This window comes from Orcinus orca, chromosome 6 (genome assembly GCF_937001465.1).
Source record: "Orcinus orca chromosome 6, mOrcOrc1.1, whole genome shotgun sequence".
Lineage (NCBI taxonomy): Eukaryota > Metazoa > Chordata > Mammalia > Artiodactyla > Delphinidae > Orcinus > Orcinus orca.
This window is the reverse complement of record NC_064564.1, coordinates 110,573,246-110,595,531: the sequence shown is the minus strand read 5'-3', so window position 1 is coordinate 110,595,531 and position 22,286 is coordinate 110,573,246. Positions and strand designations below refer to the sequence as shown.

The following is a 22,286-nucleotide window of genomic DNA, read 5'->3' as shown; positions in this document are numbered from 1 at the left end:
GTCCCCAGGGCGCGCCCTTGGAAGGGAGCCGGGAGGGGTCCTAGCGGCCTGGGTTCGACCCAGCTGTGTATTTCTCCAGAACTGAACTGGCCGGGTCGTCCTGGGGCCCTACCTCCCCGGCTGAGTAAGTAAGCCAGAGCTACTTGGAGACGACTTACAAGCGAAATGCCAGCGGTTGGGCATCCAGTTAGGTGACCCAAATCCCTTGGGCTATTTTAAAGGAGCTAGGATATTTTCAGTTCCAGCGGTTGTTAGAATGGTTTCTGAAAGGGAGAGTTGAGCGTGCTTTCCTAGGTGTGAAATTTCCCTACGTAGTCTTTTTTTTTTTTTAATTAATTTATTTGGGTATGTGTTGGGTCTTAGTTGTGGCACGGAGGATCTTAGTTGTGGCCCGTGGGCTTCTCTCTAGTTGTGGCCTGCGGGTTTTTTCTCACTAGTTGTGGTGCGCAGGCTCCAGGGTGCATGGGCTCTGTAGTTTGTGGCACGCGGGCTCAGTAGTTGTGGCGCACAGGCTTAGCTGCCCCGCGGCATGTGGGATCTTAGTTCCCTGACCAGGGATCAAACCTGCGTCCCCTGCATTGTATGGTGGATTCTTTACCACTGGACCACCAGGGAAGTCCCCCTGTGCAGTCTTTAGGCCAGTTCAAGCTTTGGCGCCCTAAAGAGCTGACTTACTCCATAATTCGCGTTTGTAACTATAGCAGGCACTATGCCGAACCAGGCAAACCTGGCCCCTGGCCTCCTGGAGTTTACAAATTAGAGAGAGATTAAACAGAAAAACAAATAACTAGGTATGCTTGTAAAAAGTGCAAGGAATAAAAAGTTCATCAAGGAAATATCTATTTTTGCGGAAGATACTTTTCTCTGGGCCCCAGTGTCACCGGTCTGTAAAATGGAGCTAATAAGACTTCTGTCACAAGGTTATGGTGGGGAATACATGAGCTAATGTATATAAACTGCTTAGTGCCCAGTGACTGGCGCACAGCTGGTTGTATGTAAAATGTAATGCTATTCCTAGGTGTAAATGAACTCTAGACACCAGTCGTGAGATGTATTCATCTACATTACTGTGGTCTCCTTCATAACCATAGGTTCCCTGTGGCTTTCCTGAAAATGGAGAGCTGGCTCACCTATGTCTATGTTTCAGAGAACCCCACAATCAGGAGGGCTGAGTTGTTCCATCCTAGGAATTGGAGGAAACAGCTAAGGAAGGAAATCACAGGAGCGCCTGCTGCACAGAGCTATGGTAGCAGAGTGGGAAGCAGACAGACATACTTGGGTTCACATCCAGGGTCCCGCACTAACCATCTACCCTGACCTTTGGCAAGTTCACCCTCTCTGAGCTCTAGGTTCTTCATCTCTAGAATGGGAATAGTAATTACCTACCTCAGAGAGGGAGCAGTTGAGAGGATTTGATAGTACAGCTGAAAGGTGAACTTGGTAAATCTTTTCGCTACTTGAAACCATAACAAAAATTTATCGACAAGATGGAATTTGCAGTCTGTAGCTCTTTTTATTGTTCACATATCCTATTCCAAAGACCTGGAGTCTTTGTGAGTTCCCATGTTAATGGAAAAATCTCCACTGACTGTTTGCCAAAGAGGAGTTTCCTGCTCTCTTTCAGGAAAGAAAACTAAGGCCAGGTTGGCTCTGCCATATGTCCATGTGCATCCAGATGGAGATTCCTGCTCACAGATGCAGAATGCCCTCTCACCCCCTGTGTCTTTAGGCTAAATCCATTTCAAGGTGCCATGCTGGAGTTGCACATAAACAAGAAAAATTGGAAGAGGTTGGTGGGCAAAATAGCAACTAATTTTCATTGTGGGATCTATGCTTTTAGACTAGAAATCACTTTTCAGGAAGTGCTGGAAAGAACTTTGGAGATCTATTTTTAAATTGGAAATTGAGGCCCAGAGAAGTTAAAATGACTAACCCACATAAATGGAAGAACAGGAACCCAGGTCTCCTGTTTCGTGCAAGGAAGACCAAGAACATATTCCAGTCAGCAAGCTCTGTACACTGTCTCTGTAACACACCACCCCATGTGTCTATCATCTTTTCTAAGAACTCACCCAACTGGGAATGTCAAGAGTGAGGTTCACTGAATGAGGTGGGTCTGCAGGAGGGACCTTCTTACCTTCAGACAGTTTGGTAATGTGAGGACTGCCCCCTATTTTCACTGGAAGGGGATTGTCTTCATTACCTACCTGTTCACTGACTTATCAGCAAGGGAAGCAATGATGCTGGTGACACCTTCCTTTCAAGCACTTTATTGTTTGTAAAGAACGTTCATATCCATCTCCCTATTTGTCTCCCTTCCCAATTCTGAGACGATATTTGAATAGGATTAATTCCCAGTTACTGAGGTTCAAAGATGAAAAATGAATTGTCAGTTTTTCAGAGGATTGTAAAAAAAAAAAATCAAACAACAATAGCATCTTTCCCTCATTTGGGGTTTTTTTTCCTCCAAAAAACTCTAAGCATATTATCCCTATACTTTTTTTCCCCCTAAAGTCTTAAATCTTACCTCTTCAAAAAGGCCTTTTTTGCCCACCCAATATTCAGAGCTAACACAATGCACTCACTGTACACGACATTGTTTTAAACCCTTTCCATATATTAACTCTATTTAACCTCAGTACAAGCCTAGAAGGTAAGTATTCTTATCATCTCCATATGAGGCAAGCACTGTTATTATCGCCACATTGGAACTGAGAAAACTGGAGCACAGAAAGGATACATAACGTTGCCAAAGTCACACAGGGAGTAGTAGAGCCTGGGCTTGAACTCTAGCCATTTGGTGCTAGAGTCTGCACACTTTACCTCCACTATGTTGCCAACCTAAAGTAGGCCTATTCTACCCCATTTTTCTTACAGCACTCCTTCTTTCCCTTTTTTCCCCTTTTTTGCCATTAATCATAGTTTGTAATTAATTCTTTCCTTATTTACATGTTTGTTATCAGATTGTAAGTGCCGTAGGGCAGGGATCATATCTGTCTCATTCACATCATAGGTATTTGTTGAATAAATGAAGAAATCTATGCTTGTGGGCACCATTCTGCAACAGACTGTTAAAAATTAATTTTACTTTGAAACGATTTCATACTTACAGAACAGTTATAATACAAAGAACATCACCCAGAGACCTCAATAAAGTTTCACCACATGTTGTCAAAATACACTTTAGGGCCAGAGGATCCAGTCCAGGGTCACTTGAACAACAAATATTTAATGAGCACCTGCTACTATTGGACTATATAACCGTCTCCTAACCGGTCTTTCAGCTGCAATCATTGCCTCTTACAGTCTTACACAGCAGCCAGAGCAACCCTTTTAAAATGAGTTAGATCATGTTACTTCTCTGCTCAAGACTCGGCAATAATTCCCCATTACATCGAAAGTAAAAATCAGTGTTCTTTTCTCTCATCTCCTCTCCTACTCCTCTCACCTTGATCCAACCACACTAATCTTGCCATTTCCCAAAGATTCTAGACATGCTTTTATCTTAGGGTCTCTGCATCAGCTCCTCTCTATAATTTGTCTCAAGTAACTGCGTGGCTAACTCCCCCACCTCCTTGTTGATTCCTAAACATGCATCACTAAATCTCCCTTGCTCTGTTTTTTTTACCCCCTAGCACTTACCACTTTCTTTTTTTAAATTTATTTATTTATTTTTGGCTGCATTGGGTCTTCTCTGCTGTGTGCAGGCTTTCTCCAGCTGTGGCTAGTGGGGGCTACTCTTCGTTGTGGTGCACGGGCTTCTCATTGCAGTGGCTTCTCTTGTTGCGGAGCACAGGCTCTAGGCGTGTGGGCTTCAGTAGTTGTGGCACGTGGGCTCAGTAGTTGTGGCTCGCAGGCTCTAGAGCACAGGTTCAGTATTATGGCGCACGGACTTAGTTGCTCTACAGCATGTGGAATCTTCCCAGATCAGGGCTCGAACCCGTGTCCCCTGCATTGGCAGGCGGATTCTTTTTTGTTTTGTTTTGTTTGTTTGTTTGTTTTTGCGGCATGCGGGCCTCTCACTGTTGTGGCCTCTCCCGTTGCGGAGCACAGGCTTCGGACACGTAGGCTCAGCGGCCATGGCTCACGGGCCCAGCCGCTCCGCAGTATGTGGGATCTTCCCGGACTGAGGCACGAACCCGTGTCCCCTGCATTGGCAGGCGGACTCTCAAACACTGCGCCACCAGGGAAGCCCATGGCAGGCGGATTCTTAACCACTGTTCCACCCGGGAAGCCCACCACTTTCTCATATACTCTGCAGTTATTTACTATATTATTGTTTAATGGTTTATGTTCTGTCTCCTTTACTGGAATATAGCTACAGGTTGAGGATAGGGATCTTCTTCTATTTTGTTTGCAGAATACCCTAAGCACCTACAACTGTAACTGGCATATAGTTAAGTGTTCAATTAATAGCTGTTGAGTGAAGGAATGTTGAAAGTGTACTAAGTACCAGGTCCTGTTCTTGGTACAACAAAAAAACTCTCTGCCCTTATGGGACACGCACTGAAGTAGACTTAAGCCACCCAGACCTATTCCAGTCTTGGCTCCCCTGCCTATACCCTGTGAGATCTGGGCAAGTTACTCAACCTCTCTGAGCCTTCCTTTGCTATCAATCGTTATAAGGATTAGACAGAAAAACAGCATTTGTATAGTGCCTGGCCTAAGAAGAGCTTTAATATTTGTTTCCTTTCTTTCCAGGCTGGAAAGTTGGTAGCCTGACATCTCTGCCAAGGGTTTAGGCAAGGTTTCTATTAAGGCCTTGGAAAGGTGCAAACAGGTTACTATACGGCCAGGCCTACTCAACTTTTTTTTTTGGCCCTACCGTGCAGCATGCGGGATCTTAGTTCCCTGACCAGGGAGGAACCCGTGCCCCCTGCAGTGGAAGCGCATAGTCTTAACCACTGGACCGCCAGGGAAGTCCCCAGGCTTACCCAATTTTTAAGTGAAGATATTCTGGTGAGAGAATGCTTACAAGGGTCGGAGTGAGAAACCAGGGAATGGCTAGTGTCACCTACTTTGCCATTTTGCATCGGAAAAGCCTCGCTGGGTCCGCAGAGGTGAAAGTCTAGAGGAAGGGACGGGGAGGAAAAGAAGAGTAGCTGGCCACTACAGAAAACTACAAATCCCAGCACACCCCACGGTAAACAACTACGGGTCTCAGCAGTTTCAGCTCCCTGGACCCAGGGAGCTCCGGGGGCCTGCAGCTTGTGTTCCGCGGGAGAGAGCGTGGGGCGTGCCGAAGCAGCGGGGAAAATCGGGTCAAGCTTTACGCCGCTGCGTAGACGCGTCTCACGGGCCGGACGTGACGTAGGGAGGGTTCCGGCTTCGGCCTCCGCCGCTGCCGCCGCTAGCACAGCCGCGGACGCCGCTGCTGCCGTCGGGGCTTGTTATCTCTAAAATGGCGCCCCTGGACTTGGACAAGTATGTGGAGATAGCGCGGCTGTGCAAATACCTGCCGGAGAACGACCTGAAGGTGAGACTGGCCGGGGCGGGAGCGCTGCTTTCGGGGCTCCCCCCCTTCCGGCAGCGGGGCTCCCGCCGGCCCGCCCTTCCTCTCTCCGCGGGACCCCCGGCAGTATCCTGTCCCGTCACGGTGGAGGGCCTAACGCGGTGCGAGGCGACTCGTTCCGACTTGGCGTCACGCGGGGAGCGGGGGCAGCCCGAGTCCCCCGAATGCCATCCCGATTCCCTCGGCGGGGATCCCAAGGGATGTCGCGGCCTCTGCGCCAGGGTTGCCCGTCCTGGCCTTGGGGCTGCCCCGGAGCTCGAGCCGTGAAGGCTTTGCTTACAAGACTCCTCTCCCCTTACCCCGACCCTGGGTCTCGGAGTCTGAGGCGAGCCCCCGCGGGCAGTGGGCAGTGGCAGCGGTCATCCCCCCGGAGGTGGTGACAGGAGCGCCGGGAGGCCGGCGTCTGACAGGGGATGCAGCTTGCTCCCGGAACGCGGCCCCAGTGGGTTTAGGTGCCTGAGGAATGGGGATGGGGATGGGGATGGGAAGGGGCAGGCGGGGGCTCGAGCGGCCTGGTAGGGTGAGAGAACGTCAAGTCGTCCTGTTCGAGCACTTCTCCCAGTTGCTTTTTAGGAATGTTGGTTTTCTTCTGCTCATTCCAATATGAACCCGTTTTCGAGCACGTCTTTGAGCTGTTTTAAGTGGATGAAGTAACAGGCTCTCAAACACCAATACGTTTCTGTCCTTTAAGTTGTCCCCGCTCCCCCCCACCCCCTGCCCCAATCTCTTCTTAGCTCAAGATTTCATTGTTTTGGTTATCCAAAGGAAATGAGTCGTTCTTTGTACTGCAGAGTCCTAGCAACAGTAAACCTATGTTTGGGTAAAGAAATGAATGTAAGAATAAAGGAATGTAAGTCTTTAGGATACTGCTTTTTTGACAAGTGTTTCTATGCGTTTGTTAAAACCAGTGCTTAGGTGACTAGCAGTGTTTAGAGGTTGGTGGTAGTGCCTGTTCTTGTTCAATTAACTTTGATTTGCTGTGTGGTAAGTGGGTAAACTGTTGATAATTTTGAGTTCTTTTTATACTTTAAGCTGTGGGTTTAAAGTAATTTATTTTTGTTCGTTTTTTTCTCTTAAGGAAGATATTACTGGTTTTTTCTTTTGCCATCTCTTGGTACAGGGAGTTGATATTTAACATCAGTCAACAGTGCGCAAAATGTTTAAGACCACAGGAGCTGTTGTGAATGTAACTAACTTGTATGTTAATTATATGTGCTGTTTGATAGGGGAGTCATTCTTGTCCATTTTCCCCTTTTTAACAGGATAATTTAATTAAAATGGGGACAAAGCCAGTATTAGTAGAAGTGTAGCTTTCATGCTCTTGTGACGATAGTTTTGTAGCTTCTTTCTGCTATATGGCTTTTTAGGAAACAGGGATTTTTCCTTAAAAAAACGCGACATTGTGACCCAGTTCATTGGAAAACTGAAGTTGGTTTTTGCATGTCAGTGAATTGATGTGGAATTTTCTGTTCTTTAGGATATGTAAGGCAGTTTTAAGCTTTGTGTTTATAATGAGTAAAATATTGCTTATTATGAAATGTATCTCGATATTGGATATTGAAATGATTTGAAAGACAAATCAGTTGGATTTTCTTTAGACCTCTTAATTTGATAAACATTAGATTTCCTTCCTAACTTAAGAGAATATAGTTATTAAACCATTTCATTTCCCTTTGCAACACAATTGGACTGTACTTAGTGTGTATCTGTTTCCTAGTAAATTTCCCCCGCACCCCCCGGACCAACCACTAGAAAAAAAAAATTCTGAATTTTTCTATATAAGTGGAGGCTTTTCTTCTTTGTCTTGGAAATGTTTTTTTTTTGTTTTTTTTTTTTTCGGTACGCGGGGCTCTCACTGTTGTGGCCTCTCACGTTGCTGAGCACAGGCTCCGGACGCGCAGGCTCAGCGGCCATGGCTCACGGGCGCAGCCGCTCCGCGGCATGTGGGATCTTCCCGGACCGGGGCACGAACCCGTGTCCCCTGCATCGGCAGGCGGACTCTCAACCACTGCGCCACCAGGGAAGCCCTGGAAATGTTTTTATCAGATTAATTTTCTTGTGCTGCATCTCTGGTGTATTTAAAGAAATTTAATTCTGTTTCTCTCTCTTGGCATGAAGTGCAAACTAAAATTAGGCAGGCCAAGAAAGTATTCCAGGCGCACTTTTTCTGAGGCTTTAAAGCCAAAATGAAATATTCTATCAAAGGAAGAAAAATCATTGGGGCCACTTAATGATCATTATGGAAAAGATTTGTTCTGGTAGAAAAATAGGCCGAAATTTACCTGTGTTTTAAATTGGAAGTTGGAGATACTAAATAAAATAATAAATGCATAGGATGTTGTAGATCTAATCATGATTTCTCTATATCTAAATTGGAAATGGTCAAATCACTAGTCCTGGGTCAAATGTACATAACTGTTTTGAAGGAATAAGGGTGATATATGAAGGTGAGTGGACCAAAGCATAACATTTCTTTAAAAAGAGTTCGTGTGATTCTCATCCACTAAAAAAATTTTAGAGAGGATCTTAGAAGCCACAGATTCCATATCTGACCAAATGTAAGAATGAATGATGAAAGACAGGTTTACTGAATACTTACACTTAAGTATTTTGTCATGGGAGAGGTTTATAACTTGGAGATTGTCTGATCTCTTGGACAGTTCTTAAAGGTCCCATGTAAGTAAAGAAGTTGCACACTGAGTTGGTGTTCAGTTTTGTTTTGTTTTTTACTGAAGAACTGAAGACAGTTTCCATGGTAGGGGTTGGGAGAACCCCTCAGATATGCTACCTGTCTACCTGTCTACCTGTCTACCTCAGATATGCAACACAGGGAGAAGTAACCACTTCTATGGATTGATAGTTGCTGTAATCTTTTTTGGAACTCACTTTTATGTTTAGTCTGAGCCATCTCTGTTTTTCGTATAAGGCCACTGCTCTGCAAAATTGTACCTCTGTTTGAAATGCCTCCATAAAGCTTCAGAGAATTCTCCCTTGCTTTTTTCTAAGACTTGGTGAAGAGCCTTTTGTACCTCCTTATTCAGCCTCTATCTGATTTTATAGATTCTCATATATGGTAGTCTTGAGCCTTCTGGATTTGAAGCCTGTTAGTCTTGTCACTCACCTTATTGCCTGTCTTACTGATCATTCTGTTTACCTGAGTTGTTTGGTTTTGTGTATTATCTTTCTTTAGGTATTTCAAGGAAAAATGAACACAGTACAGCAGTTAGGGACAGACTGTGGCTTTCTATAGGGCTAGAATAGTTTTTTCAGTGTTTTCATTGATAATCTTTCTGAGACCCTTTCTGATAATGCTTGGCATTTTGTCTTTTTGGCTACAGAATCACAGTCTCTTGGATCTTCTGAAAATAGTCTGTAGCAGTGCTGTCCAATAGAAAATGCTCAGAAATGTGAGCCTCAAATTGTTAAATTTTTTAAAGTAAAAAGAAACAGGTGCCGGAGCCTGTGCTCCACAACGGGAGAGGCCACAACAGTGAGAGGCCCCCGTACCGCAAAAAAAACCAAAAAAAACCAGGTGAAATCAATCTTAGTAATATTTTATTTAACCCAATTTCAACATGCAATTAATATAAAATTACTAACATAATACCTTGTCTTTTTTTTTGTATTAAGTCTACAAAATGTGGTATATGTTTTACATTTACAATACATCCCAGTTTGGCTCAGCCACATTTCAGGTGCTCAATAGCTACATGTGGTAGTAGGTTTCCTATGGGGCAGTGCACACTTCTAATGACTCCCTAGACCCTTTTCTAGAATTTCAGAGCTGAGAGAGAATCAGAGTTTGCCTAGTTCTGTATTCTTCTCACTTTACTGAGGGGGAACTGAGCTTTGTAGAGTTTATGGTCTGCCTGAGGATGTCCAGCTAATCAATGAATTAAGTTGGAAAGCCTCTTTGTGCAGAGCTCTTTCTGATACAGTTAATAGCCTTTTAGGATGGCAAATAGCATACTTTTCTAAGTATGTCTTCCACTTAATCACCTTTCTTTTTACCTTCCATTCTGCGTACATTAGAGTGCTTTCTTCTGACGGTGTGCCTTGTACTTCCCTGCTTCTTTGCTTCTGCTTAGTCTCTTTCTTTTACCTACTTAATACTTATATAGCACAAATATTAAATCATTTAATACTGTGTGAGTTGGGTACTAACATTTGCCCCATATTACAGACAGGTATCTCAAGCACAGGCAGATTAAGTAACTTTTCAAAGGCATATAGCTAGTAGGTAAGTGAAGGAGCTGCATTCAGACCTAGGCAGTCTGGCTCCAGGGTTCACGTCCATATCTACCACTTACGTTTCCTCTATACAATACCCTTCATGCCCCTTTTAATTTTATTTATTTATTTATTTATTTATTTATTTATTGGCCACGCCAAATGACTTGTGGAATCTTAGTTCCCCTACCAGGGATCGAACCCCGGGCCCACAGCAGTGAAAGTGCAGAGTCCTAACCACTGGACCACCAGGGAATTCCCCTCCATGCCCTTTTTAGCTCTAACTCAGAGGTCACTTTCTCCATACAGGGCTCCTGGATTCCATAGTCAGAATTATTAGTAATGGTTAGAATTTACACAGCTACTTACAGTTTTCAGAGTACCTTCATGTCCACTCTATCACTGTGATAGGCAGAGCAAATATCAGGACTTGATAAGGTTTAAGTGATTTTTGCCACAGTGAGTCAGCAGAGTATGTACCTGAATTTATTTGCTATTTAAAATTTCCATTCTGGAATTCCCTGGTGGTCCAGTGGTTAGGACTTGGTGCTTTTGCTGCCATGGCCCATGTTCGATATCTGGTCCGGAACTAAGATCCCGCAAGATGTTTGGCAAGGCCAAAATATTTTCCATTCTTTCTGTTCTATACTAACCTTTGCCCCTTAGCACTTTTTGTTTCATTTTACTACCACTTGTATTGTTCTGTCTTGTATGATAGTAAATATACCTGTCTCCACCATTAGACTGCAAGCTTCTTGAAGGGCCAGGATCATATCTTGTTTATTTTTGTATTCTCCACAGTCTTAGAACACTGCCTTGTATGTGACAGACACTCAGTTAAGGTGTGTTGAATCAAACCGTACTGCTTTACAACAGACATTTCTTTAACTGTCTCCTGTGTCAAGTACTATTCCCTGTGGATGCTAGAGATAGAATTTGGCACTTCTCTCTGTCTTTGAGGGGCTCTCAATATAGTAGGGGAGATAGAGAGGTAAACAAATGATCATTGCGTAGTTTGGTAGGTGCTAAAATAGAGAGCTGTCCAGCATATCGGAGAACATAGAAGAAGCAGCATCTAACTCTGGAGCCACAGATGGTTTCACAAAGGAGGAACGATGAGAGGATGAGCAGAGTTTTTTCAGGTAGACAAGACAGGAAGGAAAGAACATGAAGCAGAAGAAATACCATGTGGGGCTTCCCTGGTGGCGCAGTGGTTGAGGGTCCGCCTGCCGATGCAGGGGACACGGGTTCGTGCCCCGGTCCAGGAAGATCCCACATGCCACGGAGCTGCTGGGCCCGTGGGCCATGGCCGCTGAGCCTGTGCGTCCGGAGCCTATGCTCCGCAACAGGAGAGGCCACAACAGTGAGAGGCCCGCGTAACGCAAAAAAAAAAATAAATAAATAAATTAAAGAAATACCATGTGCAATGGTATAGCTTAATCTAAAAGAAGATGGCTGGTCAACTTGAAGTAGTTTGGTATGGCTTGAGGTGGTGCAGAGAAGACAGGCAGAGACCAAATCATGGAAGATGAGGCTGATAAACTTGAATTTTTATCTTTGAGATGGTTCATGTATAAACACTGAAATGTTTGTATATTTTAGGGAAAAACAAATAAATCATGCTTGGTGATATTTTAAAAAATATGGCTAACTGAAAAGTAGATTCAAAGGAAACTATTAGAGAGATACACTGTTGTATGTAGTAGGAATATGACAAAATCATAAAGGTGATATCTGAATGGAGTTTGGGAAACACTATCATAGAGGAGTGTCCTTGAGAGGTTTTTAAGGGGGGCAGTGACAGGTTTTAGGAATTTTCTAGCAGCATTATGGACCTTGGATTGGAATGGGACAAAAATGTCATAGGAGCAATAGACCAGGTGACATGAAAGCTTTTGAAGTAAGCCAGTAACAAGTGGTTGTGGTGTTTAAAAGGAAATGAAGATGGTATAATAGGACCTGTTGACAGATTATGTCTAGGTTTGAGAGAGAGAGAGAAGAGTTTAGTGTAATCTCTTAGTTTCTGGCATGGATTACTTAGTAAATACTAATAACTAGATTAAGGCATACAAGGGAGTTTGGTTTGGGCCAGACTGAATTTGAGATGCTGCCAAGCCAAGACACTGAGGCAGAAACGTTCAGAAAACTGTTGGATAAACAGATCTGTTGGGTAACAAATATTAATTGATTACCAAATGTGCTCCAGACACTGTTCTAACAGTGTTAAACTCAGGAGAAAGGTCTAGACCAGTGGTTCTCAGCTGGGGGTGATTTTGCCCCCGAGCGGATATTTGGCGATGTCTGGAGACACTTGTAGATTTTCACAGTTATCTAGGGGGTGTAAAGGCCAGATGTTGCTGAACATCATACAGTGCACAGGACAGCAGCCCCCACAACAGAGAGTTGTCGGTAGTGCCAGGGCTCAGAAACCCTGGTTTTTACTGAAGGTACAGATATTTCCTTCTGGATTGTTAGCGTGTGAATATCATTGTCATCTTGGATTCCCGCTCCCACTCTTCATTCCCAGTGATTTGTGTTATAGTAGAGACTCTATTCAAAGGCTGTGTAGAATATAATCTTAGATAGATTTTTATTTCTTAAGAAGAGATTTTGTAAATACCAGTATGTAAAAGTAAATAAAGGAAATAGTATGTTTCCAATAACAAGATCAGCTAAACGAAGAATTACAGAAATTCAAAACCCAGTGTATTTGAGGGGCAAGAGAGAACAGGGAGACAGGAGCAGAGAATAGAGTGGATCTGTAAACAAGTATCTTGAGGAAAACGTAGAGAAGGGAAATAGGGTCTCCTAAGAATGGGTCCATGAACCTCTACTTTTTCAAAGATTAGGAATTAATTAGGCACCGTGGGGAGAAATGGGTGTAGTTTGCCCTAAATTTGGGATAAGATTGAGAATCTTGCCTCAGTGACTGCTTTGGGGCAGAAAGAGAAACAAACCATGCTTCCTACAAATCAAGCTGCAAAAAAAAGCTGTGAAGGGCTTTGGAGGAGCCTCTCCCATGGCAAGACTGGGCTCTGAGAGGCCAGTGTGTGTGTAGTTGGCTGACATATGTAGAGTTTGTGCTGAGATTTCATAGACTTCTTATTTTTATGTGTTCTTGACATGAATTTGTAAGCTGCTGCTGAACTGGAGTGATGAGAGGCAGTGGCTTTGGCTTAGAGGCTTAGTGCTCTAAGTCCTCTGTTGGGACTGCAGAAGTGGCAGTTATAGGAGGCAGCTGTTAACTTTACTCAAGTTAGCGTGCCTGGCCTCGGGTTGAACATGTTGCTTTAGTAGTTTACATGGTTCGCTAGGCACTCACTGGCTTTTGGTAGGGTTTCACAGTGATGTTCTTTAGCTAATGGTCTCCTGTTACTTTCAGATCAGCCCTGGGGGGTTTGGGCCAGTCACCATAAGTGACTTGCAGTTCAGGAGGCATTATGGGCCAGGAGAGCCAGTCATATGTGGGTGCAAATTCTGCAGCATTCAAAATGGGAACTATAGAGTCCCTCACGAATCTGTGCTGTGATTAGTTTCAGAATGTTAAATGATAACTCACTTTGTTCTAAAAAGTATATAGAGTGGTTTACAAAGAAGCATTCAATATAGCAAGATAAATTATATTCAGAATAAGTAAGAAAAATGAGACAAAAAGAAAATAAAGATAAGAAACCAAGATGGAGCCAATAGGAAAAATAAGAATAGTACATATAAAGTAAAAGCTATGATGACTGGGTTACTTCTTTGAGATTAGGCCTTAAGCTTTCTAGGAGCCTACAGAAAGATGTAAACTGATCAATTAAAAACAATTTACAGAGTCGGTAAGATGATAAAAATAAGCTTCTCAGGGAAATCACATCTATCCTTGATGGAAGAAACAAAGAGACATTCCTCCCCCAGTCCTCCTTGAAGGCAACTATTTAATCACGGCATCCTGTGCACTTTGTTTATAGTCCACGCAATGACAAGCTCTGTAGAGGACTGTTTCCTATAATGTCTTTTACTACAGGTTGATAGTATGACATTAAAGTGCAGTTTGGGAAAAAGCAATTGGGAACGGAGTGCAGTGTAATGCAGGGTGAGGACAGCCCTCTCTAGAGGACAGTCTGGCTTAATTCATGGTGGAGTTTATAGTAGGTTGGTTTGTTTGGGTAACATACTAATAATTGATCTTTAAAGGGGTGTACACCAAATTTGGTGGAGCCCCCAAATTTACAAGAGTGGGCAAGAGGAGAGATCAACATTATATGCTTATGTCAGAGAATATATTAGGTATGGGCCCTGACCTTCACTGATGGAAGTTAGACCTGTTCTTAAAAGATGTGCAATCTGAAAGAGTGTGGATGGGACAAGTGCCTGAGAACAAGCAGGTCTCCTGGCAACAAACAGAAAACTCTGCCCACTCCTGGACAAATTACAGCAAAGCACTTCTGCAGGTACCTTGGTGGAATTCTCTTTGAGGAGGTTTGGTGAGTGTACCTGAAAAAAATCGCAAATATTAATTGAGCAAGGCATTATACCTAAGAAAGGTGGGTAAGGTCCTGAGATAGGTACTTTAAAACATCACCATATTGTTTTATTTTAAAAATTGTATAGTTTCAGAAAGTACATTTAAAAGTATAAATTGTTGCTCTATGAGGCTAACCTAAAAAAAGTAGTGCTCTTTTTTCTGGCTGACTGAGAAGGGAGGTGGTAATGAAAGACTATAAAAAAATACAGGCCAATCATGGCATATTTGTTCTTTGGAACTACCCTTAAGCTAGATGGAAGTGAGTTAGGGTGAAAAAAAAATGCAAACAGTAATTGTAAACTTTGGGAGCTAATTACTATACAAATAATAAATTATATATCACAGGTCTAATGGATTATAATAGAAAGAGGATGTTGTACAACACTGATCTTTTGAAATTGATTGGGAGGACAGCTACCTCTATCCACAAGGAGTAGATTTGAGTGGTTATGGTCAACGTGGTAATTATTTTTAAAGAGGTAATATATATTATTAATTTAAAAATAACAGTTTTATGAGATATAATTCGCATATCATAAAATTAATTTTTAAAGTGTATAATTCAGTGGGGTTTTTTTCCCAGTGGGTTTTAATATATTTACAGAGTTGTGCAACCATTGCCATAATCAATGTTAGAACATTTTTATCATCCCAAAGAGAAACTATACCCATTAACAGAAACTCCCCGTTACCCCTTACCTCAAAGTCCAGCCCTAAGCAACCATTAATCTATTTTATATCTTCATGGATTTGCCTATTCCAGGCATTTCAGATAAATTGAGTCATATATTGAGTTGGCTAAAAAGTTCCTTCGGGTTTTCCCATAAGGTGTTACGGAACTTTTTGGCCAACTCAATATATATATATATTTTAAAATAAATTTATTTGTTTATTTATTTATTTTTGGCTGTGTTGGGTCTTCATTGCTGCGCGCGGGCTCTCTCCAGCTGTGACGAGCAGGGGCCACTCCTCGCCGTGGTGCATGGGCTTCGCATTGCGGTGCTTGTTGCAGAGCACAGGCTCCAGGCACACAGGCCCCAGCGGCTGTGGCACGCAGGCTCAGCAGTGGGGCTCGCAGACTCCAGAGCGCAGGCTCAGCAGTTGTGGCGCACGGGCTTAGTTGCTCTACGGCATGTGGGATCCTCCTGGACCAGGGCTCGAACCCGTGTCCCCTGCATTGGCAGGCGGATTCTTCACCACTGAGCCACCAGGGAAGCCCCTTCATGCTTTTTTAAAAAGTAAAATAAACAAAGATGAAAGTGGAATGCGTTTTGGTTGACATCTCTGGCAACTGCTGTTTTGGGTTTGATGTATATCCTCCTAGCTTATTTTATTTTATTATTTTTTCATTTTACTGAGTTGGGTCTTAGTTGTGGTACGTGGGATCTTCATTGAGGCATGTGGGATCTTTTGTTGTGGCGCTCCGGCTCTTCGATGTGGTGTGCAGGCGGGCTCAGTAGTTTCGCCGCATGGGCTTAGTTGCCCTGAGGTATGTGGGATCTTAGTTCCCCGACCAGGGATCGAACCCACGTCCCCTGCATTGGAAGGCAGATTCTTAACTGCTGGACCACCAGGGAAGTCCCCCAGGTTGGTATTTCTATTTTGTGGATGAGGAAACTGAGGCACAGAGAGATGAAGTAACTTAGCAGGGTTACACAGCTAAGTAACAGACAGTAAGCTAAGTAATAGGTAGTAAGAAGTTGAGGTGATATTGTTCTGTGATCTCTTTGACTTCAGAGACTGTGCTCTTAACCTCTGAACTGTGCCATTGTGTTACTTGTGTAAGATATCCTGCAATTGGTACTTGTTGATTTAGGAGTAAAGGAGTATTCTCTCTGGGCCCTACTCTATTCCTCCAAAATTTGACCTTCCATCAGTATTTTCTTTTTTTAAAATTTTGTTTATTTTATTTATTTATTTTTGGCTGTGTCGGGCTGTCGTTGGCTTTCTCTAGCTGTGGCGAGAGGGGGCTACTCTTCGTTGAGATGCGCAGGCTTCTCATTGTGGTGGCTTCTCTTGTGGAGCATGGGCTCTAGGAGCATGGGCTTCAGTAGTTGTGGTACGCGGGTTCAGTAGTTGTGGCTCGCGGGCTCTAGAGTGCAGGCTCAGTAGATGTGGCGCACGGGCTTAGTTGCTCCACGGCATGTGGGATCTCCCCGGACCAGGGCTCGAACCCATGTCCCCTGCATTGGCAGGCGGATTCTTTACCACTGCGCCGCCAGGGAAGCCCCTTCCATCAGTATTGAACATAGCTGATTACTCCTCTTTTGAAACATTTTCTTCACCGGACTTCCACAATACTACACTCTCATGGTTTCCTTTGTACCTCATCAAGCAGTCCCTTTTGCTGGTTCCTCCTTCTGTCCCTAACTTCTGTGTGAAGTATTAAGACTCCTTTTTGTAACTTATCCTTTTCCTTATTTGTAAGCAGCCACTTTAGTTGTCTCTTCTAGTCTCATGACTTGAAATATATATTTCCTGACAATCTCCAAATTGGCCTCTCTAGCTTGCATCCTTTTCCTTGAATTCAGGACTCACTGGGTCAGCTGTTTACAGCACATCTTAGGCACTTTGAAGTCTGATAGGCATTGCAGACTTAGTGTGTCAAAATCAAATTCTTACAGCCAAATAGTGGAAAGAACCCAAATGTCCAGCAACTGATGAATGGATAAGCAAAATGTGGTAAATACATACAATGGAATATTATTCAACTATAAAGAAGAACAAACAAATCATGTATGTTACAATGTGGATGAACTTTAAAAACATATGTTAAGTGAAAGGAGCCAGTCACAAAAGGCCCCATTTCTAGATGTCCAGAATGAACAAATCCATAGACACAGCAGACTAGTGATTGCCTAGGGCTGTGGGTGGGGTTGTGGGAGGTGGGAGATGAGTGCCAATGAGTATACAGTTTCTTTTTGGGGTGATGAGAATGTTCTAAAATTGATTATGGTGATGGTTGCCCAACAGTGAACATGCTGAAAACCATTTATACATTAAAGGGGTGAATTTTACAATGTGTGAATTATATATATATTATATATATTATATCTCAATGAAGTTGTTAAAAAAGCCCCACAAATTCCTGGTTCCCCGTCCCCCAAACAAAACCCAGACAAATCAAAACAATCATAAAAAAATAATTGAGAAACACTGGGCTTATTAAAATTAAAAACTTCACTCTGCATGGGAATTCCCTGGTGGTCCAGTGGTTAGGATTTCATGCTGTCACTGCTGAGGGCCCAGGTTCGATCCCTGGTCAGGGAACTAAAATAAAAGAATATTAAAAAAACAAACAAAAACGTTGCTCTGCAAAAGACGCTTTCAAGAGAATGAGAAGGCAAGCCACGGACTGGGAGAAAATATTTGTGAAAGACATGTCTGATAAGGGACTTTTATCCAGAATAAACAAAACACTCTTAAAACTCAGCAGTAGGAAAACAAACAACCCTATTAAAAATGGGCCAAAGGGGCTTCCCTGGTGGCTCAGTGGTTAAGAATCCGCCTGCCAATGTAGGAGACACAGGTTCGAGCTCTGGTCCGGGAAGATCCCACGTGCCGCAGAGCAGCTAAGCCCGTGTGCCACAACTACTGAGCCTGCGCTCTAGAGCCCACGTGCCACAACTACTGGGCCCATGTGCTGCAACTGCTGAAGCCTGCATGCCTAGAGCCCATGCTCTGCAACAAGAGAAGCCACCGCAAGGAGAAGCCTGCACACCACGACGAAGAGTAGCCCCCACTCACCGCAACTAGAGAAAGCCCGTGCACAGCAACGAAGACCAACACAGCCCAAAAAAAAAAAAAAAAAGGGCCAAAGACTTGAACAGATACCTCAGCAAAGAAGATATATAGATGACAAATAAGCCTATGAAAAGGCGCTCCATATCATATGTCATTAGGGAGATGCAAATTAAAACAAGGTGGGAATTCCCCAGCGGTCCAGTGGTTAGGACTCTTGCTTTCACTGCCGAGGGCCCAGGTTCAGTCCTTGGTCAGGGAACTGAGATCCCACAGTCCGCGTGGTACGGCCAAAAACAAAACAAAACAAAACAAAAACGACAACAAGGCAGCACCACTACACACCTATTAGAATGGCCAGAATCCAAAACACTGACAGCACCAAACACTGGCAAAACTGTAGAGCAATGGAAACTCTCACTCATTGTTGATGGGGATGCAGACTAGTACAGTCACTTTGGAAGATCATTTAGCAGTTTTTTACCAAACTAAACACCCTTACCATATGATGTAGCAGTCATGGTGTTTATCCAAATGAGTTGAAAACTTAACATCCACTGTAAAACCTATACACAGATGTTTATGGCAGCATTATTCATAATTGCCAAAATTTGAAAGCAACCAAGATGTCCTTCAGTAGACAAATGGTTAAATAAACTGGTACATTGAGATAATGGAATATTATTCAGCGCTAAAAAGAAATGAGCTATCAAGCCATGGAGAGACATGAAGGAAGCTTAAATGCGTATTACTACGTGAAAGAAGCCAACCTGAAAAGACAACATATGTATGATTCCAACTATATGACATTCTAGAAAAGGCAAAACTATGGTGATAGTAAAAAGATCAGTGGTTTCCATCCTTTCCCCATACCTTGCCCGATATATCTCTTAAATGTGGATGTCATCTGTATCCTTTATCACATCCTTTAGTAAACTGGTAAATGCAAGTGTTTCCCTGAGTTCTGTGAGCTGCTCTAGCAAATTATTCAAACCTAAGGAGGAGCTCTTTGGAACTTCTGATCTATACCCGGTTGGTTAGAAGCGCAGGTGATAACCTGGGCTTGCAACTGGTGTCTGAAGTGTGTGTGTATATTGGCAGGGGAGTTGTTGGGGGGGTCAGTGTTGTGGGACTGAGCCCTTAACCTGTGGGATCTGACACTATCTCTGGTAGATAATGTCAGAATTGAGTTAAATCGTAGGATACCCCGCTGGTGTTGCAGAGAATTGCATATTGTAGGGAGAAAAAACCTTGGTGACCAGGAGTGTCAAAACTGTGAGTGTTCTGTGTGACTAGTAAGGGAGACACATAGGAAAGAAGCACAGAGTAGGGAAGAACTGAGTTTTTCCCTACATAGGAAGGAAAAAGCTGAGGTTTTTTTTTGTTGTTGTTTTTTTTTTTTTTTTTTTGCGGTACACAGGGCTCTCACTGCTGTGGCCTCTCCCGTTGCGGAGCACAGGTTCCGGACGTGCAGGCTCAGCGGCCACGGCTCACAGGCCCAGCCGCTCCGCAGCATGTGGGACCTTCCCGAACCGGGGCACGAACCTGTGTCCCCTGCATCGGCAGGCGGACTCTCAACCACTGCGCCACCAGGGAAGCCCTGTTTTTGTTTTTTTTAAACAAATGCAAAGTGGAACTGAAGGAACCTTAGAGACCATCTTTCATGATAAACTTAAGGCTCTGAGTTCAGAAACATTGTTTCACTCACCAGTGTCTGTTCCTTTCACAAATAATGGATGTATTATATATCTGGACCAAGGATTGTTTATTGAAGCATCTGAGGGTTGTAGGAAATTCAGCACAGAAGGAGCTCCCTACTCAGGGCCAGAAGGACTCCAGGCCAAAAAGATGATCTTGCCTTTGAGGTGCTATTTGAAGATCAGGAACTTATCCTATGAATAAGAGCAAACCTTTTTATTTTGAAGATGTTTTAAACAGCTTAATTTCCCCTCATTTTTTTGGGGGGGGGGACTTTTTTCTTGCTCTTCCTCCCCCCTCCCATTGTGAGTTCTCTCCTATGCTTGCCTCTGTGTAAAGTGTTGTAGCTATAACTGTTTTTGTTTGTTTGTTTGTTTGCGGTACGCGGGCCTCTCACTGTTGTGGCCTCTCCCGTTGCGGAGCACAGGCTCCGGACGCGCAGGCTCAGCGGCCATGGCTCGCGGGCCCAGCCGCTCCGCGGCATGAGGGATCTTCCCGGAACGGGGCACGAACCCACGTCCCCTGCATCGGCAGGCGGACTCTCAACCACTGCGCCGCCAGGGAAGCCCGCTATAACTGTTAAAGTGTGTCTCTCATATATTTAAGTAAATTGTAGCATTTAGATTCCTTAATTAATGTTTAAAATCATTTCATTATGCTTGTGTAGTTTAACTTGTCCTTTCTTGGCAGATCTTCATAAAATCTAGTGGGGCCTCTGACTGTAGTATTAACTGGTCTCAGATGGAAGGAAGATTCCCCCCCAGTTCTTTTTTTTTTTTTTTTAATATTTATTTTGGCTGTGCCAGGTCTCAGTTGCAGCACGCTGGATCTTTGTTGCGGCATGCAGACTTCTTTAGTTGTGGCATGCGGACTTCTTAGTTGTGGCATGTGAACTCTTAGTTGTGGCATGCAAACTCTTGGTTGTAGCATGCACGTGGGATCTAGTTCCCTGACTAGGGATCACACCCGGGCCCCCTGCATTGGGAGCATGGAGTCTTACCTACTGGACCACCAGGGAAGTCCCTAGAGTTCTTTTTTTAAAAAATTAATTCCTTAATTAATTTTTGGCTGTGTTGGGTCTTTGTTGCTGCATGCAGGCTTTCTCTAGTTGCGGCGAGCGGGGGCTACTCTTTGTTGCGGTGCGTGGACTTCTCATTGCAGTGGCTTCTCTTTGTTGTGGAGCACGGGCTCTAGGCACGTGGGCTTCGGTAGTTGTGGCATGCGGGCTCTAGAGCGGAGGCTCAGTAGTTGTGGTGCACGGGCTTAGTTGCTGCACGGCATGTGGGATCTTCCCGGACCAGGGCTCGAACCCGTATCTGCTGCATTGGCAGGAGGATTCTTAACCACTGCGCCACCAGGGAAGTTCCCCTAGAGTTCTTTTTAAAAGGTAGAGTGACTCTTAAATGTACATTTTGCGATTAATTTTGTTAACCTTTCTATTTTGAGATAATTGTAGATTTATATGCAATTGTAAGAAATAATACCAAGTGATCCCATGTACCCTTTACCCAGTTTTCTCTGGTAGTAATGTCTTGTGGAACAAATACCACAATCAGGATATTGACATTGATACACTCCACGATCTTGTTCATAATTCTCCAGTTTTACTTGTACTCATTTGTGTGTGTATGTAGTTCTATGCAGTATTGTTATATCTGTAGTCTCATGTATCTAATACCACATTCATGATACAGACAGTTCCATCACCCCAAGGAGTCCACATGTTGTCCTTTTCGTAACCATACGCATTTCCCTCCTGCTGCCCCTACCTCCTAGACCCTTGGCAATCACTAATCTGGTCTCCATTTCTATAAATTTTTTATTTCAAGAATGTTATATAAATGGAATCATACAGTATATAACCTTTTGAGATAGGTTTTTTTTTTTCTCCCCACTCAGCATAAATCCCTTGAAATTTATACAGATTGTCATGTGTCAGTAGTTTGTTTTTTATTACTGAATAGTATTCCACGGTGTGAATGTACCATAATTTAACTGTTCACTGTTGAAGGACAACTGATTTATTTCTAGTTTTTGGCTCTTATGAATTAAGCTTCTATGGACCTTTGTGTACAGGTTTTTATGTGATCATAAATTTTCATTGCCAAGAATGCAGTTGCTGGGTCATATTTGGTAAGTGCGTGGTTTGCAATGTACTTTAAAAATTAGCAGATAAGGGCTTCCCTGGTGGCGCAGTGGTTGAGAGTCCGCCTGCCTATGCAGGGGACGTGGGTTCGTGCCCCAGTCCGGGGGGATCCTGCGTGCCGCGGAGCGGCTGGGCCCGTGAGCCATGACCGCTGGGCCTGTGCATCCGGAGCCTGTGCTCCGCAAAGGAAGAGGCCACAGGGGTGAGAGGCCTGCGTACCGCAAAAAAAAAAAAAAAAAAAATTAGCAGGTAAAAACCTTTTCCTCTTTATTGACTTTTGCATTTTTCTGTTGAAAAACATCATTTTACTGTTCCTTGCAGAGCTCTCTGTCTTCTAGAACCTATTACCTGTAAGCCAGGGAGTTTGCATTTTGGAATAGGCATTGTGAGAGGAAGGTAAAAGCTGACAGAAATCGAATCCCAGAATCATCATAGTTTCCTTTCCTGTG

At 43.6% G+C, this 22,286-nt stretch overlaps 1 protein-coding gene and 1 non-coding gene across 3 annotated transcripts in view; both read left to right on the top strand.

The window, feature by feature from the left end:
- The first annotated feature begins 5,300 nt into the window (after positions 1 to 5,300).
- PPP6C (protein phosphatase 6 catalytic subunit) overlaps positions 5,301 to 22,286 on the top strand; it is a 29,659-nt gene continuing 12,673 nt past the window's right edge. The window contains exon 1 of one of the 2 annotated variants that reach the window (XM_049710711.1): positions 5,301 to 5,476. In XM_049710711.1, the coding sequence (XP_049566668.1) occupies positions 5,402 to 5,476 (75 nt within the window). In that variant the 5' untranslated portion in view covers positions 5,301 to 5,401. The remainder of the gene's footprint in view (positions 5,477 to 22,286) is intronic. The other variant, XM_004269229.3, reaches the window with a different exon arrangement.
- On the top strand, positions 17,450 to 17,522 carry TRNAD-GUC (transfer RNA aspartic acid (anticodon GUC)). The gene has a single exon. It is a non-coding gene; the product is annotated as a tRNA-Asp (tRNA).